The 6,971-nt window shown below is 35.1% G+C and overlaps 1 protein-coding gene across 2 annotated transcripts in view; it reads left to right on the forward strand.

Annotated features, from left to right (window-relative positions):
* Positions 1-6,197, forward strand: part of LOC111044348 (ornithine decarboxylase 1) — a 42,426-nt gene extending 36,229 nt beyond the window's left edge. For both annotated transcript variants that reach the window (XM_022329464.2, XM_022329465.2), the window contains exons 8-10: positions 751-984; positions 3,003-3,223; positions 4,256-6,197. In XM_022329464.2, coding sequence (XP_022185156.2) covers positions 751-984; positions 3,003-3,223; positions 4,256-4,406 — 606 coding nt within the window. In that variant the 3' untranslated portion in view covers positions 4,407-6,197. The remainder of the gene's footprint in view (positions 1-750; positions 985-3,002; positions 3,224-4,255) is intronic.
* Positions 6,198-6,971: the final 774 nt, after the last annotated feature.

Below are 6,971 nucleotides of genomic sequence, written 5' to 3' on the forward strand. Positions count from 1 at the left end.
ACATGAAACAAACCAATGGAAAATTACAAATTATGATAATAGAATAATAAATTAACCTCAAAAAGAGCAGTGAAGAAAAAATAAGGAACGAAAAATCGAAGACACAAAAACCTAACCTCAATATTGTTTTCTGTGAAAAAGCTTTTCGCTGTGATGACACAGCAATGTATGGCGACATGTGTATCATGTATGTTCATCATGCATGTTCTATCGTTAGTGGCCAGCCTAAGATTAGTAGAAAAATAAAAACTAGATATAAAGACTGGACCTACAGTAATTTTTCATATGAGGCTCAAGATTTATGCTTAAACTATTGAATGCAATGTCATTCCCTTAGCCTGTATTTTTGTTAGAAGTGGGCTCGCTTACAATAAATTGCCTGTCATTTTTCCTCCCTTTTTCCCTCTCCTTATTCCCTCTTACACTCCTCTTCACCCGTCGTTCCTTACTTTTATACCATTTACCAGCCTATTCATGGGAAACAATAGTTGGCTACGCCTCTCTTTCATTTCAGCACACCCCACCGTGAAACCTGTTTTTTGTTATTTTATTAGAAATTTTTATTTTTATTGCATTGTTTTTGTATTTTGATTCGTATTGTGTGTTTGTCTTGAATAAAACCTGTGTGATGAATAAACCATGAAACCTTTTTTTTTGTATTTTTATTGTATTGTTTTTGAATTTTGATTCTTATTGTGTTTGTGTGTTGAATAAAGTTATTAATTTAATTTATTTGATTTGTGATTGTAGATGGCTGAAGCAATCAACTGCGCCCTGGATACGCATTTCCCAGTTTGCGAGAGAGTGATGGTGATTGCCGAGCCTGGTCGCTTCTACTCGGCAGCTGCATTCACATTGGCCACCAACATCCACAGCAAACGCAACTGCCCCAGTCACACCATGTACTACATCAATGACGGTGTCTACGGATCGTTCAACTGCATTCTCTATGACCACGCCAAAGTCAAGCCGTTGGCCTATCCTGTAAGATGATTTTATCTGTTAAAATTAATAATAATCATTTCTCTAGTAGAGGGTACAACACGACCAGAGGAGTTTAATCAAAATATAGACATGATTACAAGAAGCATATAAGCTACAATTATTTACAAAGTATTAATACAATATTGATTGATTATTTGCTGATCCAAGAAAATATGGCCTCCACTATATATGGATCTATTATTGCATCTTTACAATAATTAGGGCCGGTTTCCGAGCTCGGAATCTATAAGTTCTGGTCTTGAAGAGTCCAGGACTAAAATAAGCCTAATCGTCTTTCTGAGTCACGGATTTATCTTCTAAACACCAGGATCTATTAAGTTCTAGACCTATAGGGGATCAGAAGCTCAAACACTAGCGCTTCCGTTTAGAAAGTAATCGTGTGGAGATCAGATGATACAGTCAGAGCGCCTAATTTTAAATTCAAAAATAATCTTATTTAGAATGAATTTGTTTGATTTTTTTGACATGAGCACGAACACTAGCGCTTCTATGGAAGAGATATGAATTTATTTTGGGGAAAAGTTTGCCACCAGAGATCGCGTAGGTTGACTATTCAGCCAACTTCTGTTCCCCTATTTTGAGAAAGGGATTTGAAGCAGTATACATGAGGGAAATTAATAATATTTTGTTGTAATATTGGCAATGTGAGATAGCTGATAATTACGTGCCGATGGAAATGCGTTGCATTGTACTGCAGAAGCGCAATACAGTTGAAGTTTTTGTTCTCGTTTCTTGTTTTGTGTTTATTGTAAAATGTCTAATAATGGCATATTGCTATTTCAAAGCAAAACCTAATCTTTTGAAACATAAAACATTTCATTCTAAGTTATGCTATTATTGATCATTGAACCTCGTCAGTGATTTTGGATTGGAAATATAAGTATTGAGTTGAAAAACGTATTTATTTAAAGAAAACTAGAATAATAAAAATTATGTTAAAAATGACACTGATTAATAATATTATAAGATAAAATTCCAAGGCAATCCTTGTGTTATTTTCTCTAGATATTTTAGGTTATGACACAGTCAAAAATAAGGTTAATTTCACGCACAATTTCGATACAATTTTATTTCAAAATATTAATTTTCAATTTAGATGAACTAATCCAAATAATCTAGTTATGTTTCGTACCTATTCCATAACAGTTATTTTGGCTATTCATCTACTCTAAAACAATAACTGAGATGTGTTTGCCCAGTCAAGTCTAGAACATTTTTAATTCTACCCTGGGCAAAGGTTTAAAATAGCGCTGTTTCATATTTCAGACTTATCGTTTTTTTTATAAATCCTTGACTCGAATCTAATGCAAGTCCTATAAGACCTTCACTCAGAAAGCGAAATTATTAACTCCAGAGACTAGTTAAGTCCTACGTTAACGTTAACGCCCTGACACGGAAAGCTAATTTTCTGACTACGGAGTTTAAAGCCTAGAGCTTAGCTAGATCCCGAGCTCGGAAACCGGCCCTTAGTGTCCCTGAAGATCCAATTCCAGCCGCGCGACGACTGTATTAACTGCTGTAGTCTATTACTGTATATCATTTTGGTATATATATTTATGTCGACTATAGCAGTTGATATATTTTATTGTTAGCCTATTTTAAATGCCTATCTTACACCGCCGTAGCGTAGCTTGAAATACGTCTCTTGAAAAACGTATTCGACGTTTCTCCTAGTGTTGATTAATCAGTCAATTTCAAACCGGCGTAGCGTATATCTAACATCAGTAAAAACAATATAAAACCTTAAAATGTCCTAAGTTAGGGTCGACACTAGTCGTTGAAATATTTTAAAGTTTTTAATTATAAAGGGTACTACAAGGTTTTTATTATTGTTTTTATCAATTTGTACAAAAGTAGCCCATGTAAGTGAAGTGTTTTTATCTAACATCAGTATGTATATACGACGGCCACGTCCTCCGGAGAGGGGGATAATCTAAATCTATGCAATTTAGATTGTATCATCACTGGTTGAATAGATGAAATTTGTTTTATTGAAGGTTGGTCAGCGCGCTCTACCTACCAAGGTGGAAAAGTGCTCCATCTGGGGTCCAACTTGTGACGGACTTGATCAAGTGATGGACGCGGCTCTACTGCCGCCATTGGACATTGGCGATTGGATCATTTTTGAGGACATGGGAGCATATACTCTGCCTGTTGCCAGCACTTTCAATGGATTCCCTCTGCCAAAAGTTCATGCTGTCATTTCTGAACCCCTTTGGTGAGTGCTGATAATACAATTCAATTTCCTATCTAACTTTTTGTGATAGCTCAGACATTATCCACTATACCAGAACAGTTCGTGGGTTCGAATCCTGTCATGGTTGTATGATGATGTCACCTCATTACCCACCCACAAGTAGAAGCTAAGGATGGCCACTAACGTAAAGCGGGCCAACAATGTTGAACCGGTAGTAAGACCACTAGTTGGATCTTTCTACTCTTACGCAGTGATTACGCGGCTGACCTTGGGATTTGACCTCCAACTCGCCCGGCTAAACATCCAACATTCAGCCCAACATCAACAACCCCATATCCGACGTCGTTTCCAACATTGAATGTTGGACCTCAAGTTGGACTAGTAATCTGATAGTGAATGGCCCGCTTAACGTTTCACATGTACGATACGGATATTCAGCTGAAAACCAGAACGTTAGTGGCAGTCAATTCCGACGCAGGTCTGTAAGAAAATGTTCGATGAAACGTTACGTTAGTGACTGGCTTAATCCACTCAGGGAATCAGTTGGAAAAAACTCAACTAACTCTTTTAACTAGAAAAATAGCTGTTACACGTTATTCACTAATCAGCACTGTCTAAACATTTTGTAGAATTGTTCCACAATGAAATAAGAATGACAATATCTATGTATGAATTCACGTAGAAAAGACAAATTTTCGTTTGTAATTCATCAAGTTAGTTACTATTCATTTATTTTTTGGTGGAGGATGATGCCTACATAAGCTCTAGGCTTGTTTGTGGGTAATGAGACAGATAATGATGAGATATTAGTGGACCTACAGCTTTAGGTGGGTTCCTAAAGTGGCCACCCTAGAATATAATGAGTTATGACCAATATGGTTCTTCTATTAGTTATGATTACGCTTTTAAGTGAATCATAGATTTGGTTTATTATCCTCTAATAATTGAAGGCTACTAGCTCAAAACTGTTTCTTTCCCAAATTTTGTCAAAATTGTAGAAACTCTTTATTATGAAAATAACACATTATTCATAGTTTTATTTTTTATTGGCAGGCTACTTCTGAAAGATCGACTTCCTCTCTCTGAGGATAATTTCTCCATGGACACCACTCCATTCTGGTTGAGCTCTTGGACCCAAGAAGAAGAAGAAGAAGAGACCACTATTCCATCACTTTCTTCATTCCTGTATGATCAGCTGCTCTGAAACGATGTCTGGTTTGATAGGAAACGACGACCTCATAGAACATGGAGCTGAGACAAAATACTTGCACAACTTACGCAGTCACATTTCAAGTTGAAATTTGAGAACATTTTCACACAAAAAACTTTATGCGACAAGAGCATCGTGTTATTATCTGCCAGGAGTCATGAATTTATATCTTAGTTTCTATTTTATAAGTATAAATTACATTACAACATAAACGGAACCAAAGTGTGTAAATCACATTTTCAGCAGGACTATTCAGAAGTGGGATAATTTCTCGCCCAACTAATTTTGCGTTTCTGTTTAAAATGAGAATTTTTCACTATTTTTTGGAAAATTCTGTGCCCGTACTCTTGTGACTGGCTGGCGAATGTTGGTTTCTCATTCCACAATAAGATATGAAGGAAACCCCCTACAAGATTACAGGTCTGTGTGTAGGAGGGATTCTTTAACAGTGTAATGTCGTTTTCACCAAGTAACAGCTAGAGATTTCCTTGACCTTATATTAGTATGGTAGTTTCAACTAAATATATTGACTAAAATGATAATATGACTATTAAAATTGACTGGAAACGCTAGCTTTTTCATGAAGTCTCAACAATAAATTTGGTTGTTGTAGGAGTAAAAGTCAGATTCTTCATCTAATTAGATGGTGGCTAATTCCCATTTCTATTGTAAGTGGATTTTTCATCTGAGAAAACATTCATGATTAATAGTATATCTTCGTGTTATTTGTGAATACTTCTACAATAATAATTGGTTTGAAATTATTTATTTAGTGTTTTTACTAGCTTCTGCAATAATGTGTGTGAGCACTAGTTATAAGTAATAAATAAATATGGTGTGATTTGCAGTCTGGAATCACGAGTACTATTTAGCGGATTTGAATCTTCATTAGAAATGCTGTAAACCCTGGCGGATTTTTATGATGTTTCTGGAATCGCAAACTTTTAATGAATTCCTCAAAAGAGACTATTGCAAAATGGCAATTTTCGTCATTCCGTTAGGCTAACAATTCGCCTTTATACTGGTTTCATTTTGTTTTTTGAGGCGATGGTAACACGGGAGGCCATAAGGCTAAGACAAAATACCTCTTGAATTATGGGGTCTTAGCATATATCTTTTCATGTGACTTTATTCTCTTAATTTAGATTTTGTAATGTCCTTATCACAATTATTTCCAAATATTATTTCCTTACTATTTTTTTCATATTAATGTTATTATTGTGCAATTGGTTCATGAAACGTAGCACATCTATATGAAATAATATGTTATTGTCAATTATTTTCAAAGTTGATGCTTTATTGAAACTGTTTTCTTATATTTGAGCTATTGATGGTCTATTATATACTATTTCCGTTTTTGAGGTTAACTTGACCGTTTTCTAATACTTGATTAGTTTCAATAATTAGAATACTGTAATTGAATATTATAATAGTTGGTAATTGGAGTAGTATAACAGTTGGTTGGTAGCTCTTGAGACCCTGGACACAGCTTCTATATAAAGTCGCAGTTATTGAACGCAATTTCTATTGCTGCAATATCTGTTGACGAGTCTAGATGGTAAAGAGGCAGCTTTTATGTCTGAATGAATGACTATAGTTTTAATTTCAATGATTGTATATCTGTGTTAATTAGAATTCATATAAATCTTACTAAACTCTATTATTAGCCTATAGCTATAGTATATTATGGAATATTCATGGTTTCAGTTAACTTATCACTATTAATCTATTAATAAGGATTGCTAATTAATAAAGTATGTTTGATTGTATTCCATGCAAGCAAAACGTGGTGTTTTTTTATTTAAGTTTCGCCACTTTCATCATCCTATACTCCTTAATGCTCCTATTCTTGGAAAGTAATCTATCATGATTTTGTGGGAATTAATTTGATAGTAAAAACCTTGAAAACCATAGATAAGATATCCTTTAAGAAATATTGGAATATGCGGGCTGACATTATATCCAAGAAACACAATTTTCACTATCATTATAATGTTCTGAATCTAAATCATTCGATACATTTTTCGGTTTGAAATTTACAAGAATTGGAATGTTAGTAGACCTACTCTTCGAGGAGATCTAATTCTCCGATTACAAACAAAATAAAATACTGAATATCAGTCCTTTATTATCAATGTTTCACGTTTTAGTCGCTCTGAAATAACTTCATTTCTGCTTTTTTCGGAGATTCTTGAAAATTTATTGTGATATCTCCCTTTCAGTACTAGTTTTGACTTTTGAGAGTTATCCGAAAATTTATTTGCCTTTACAAAAAGTTGTATAAAAGTGTTACTCGTTACTTGTCTCATCTCCTCCGCAGTCCAGTGACCGGGAATGTCGAAATACCTTCCCTTCGGTGGGGTTCATGTCAGTATAGGCCACCAGCTATAACATGAACATTAACCCCCTCAAACAACGAAAGAGTGGTAGGGGTGGGAATGTCTCATGTATCTTAGGTGGGAGTCGAAGGTTCATGTTATAACTCACGGCCTCTATACTCGTCCATTATTCGTCTCGCGAAGTGACTGTGTGGTCCTGCACATACTCAGCTATGGTGTA

The sequence above is a fragment of the Nilaparvata lugens genome, chromosome X (genome assembly GCF_014356525.2).
Source record: "Nilaparvata lugens isolate BPH chromosome X, ASM1435652v1, whole genome shotgun sequence".
NCBI lineage: Eukaryota > Metazoa > Arthropoda > Insecta > Hemiptera > Delphacidae > Nilaparvata > Nilaparvata lugens.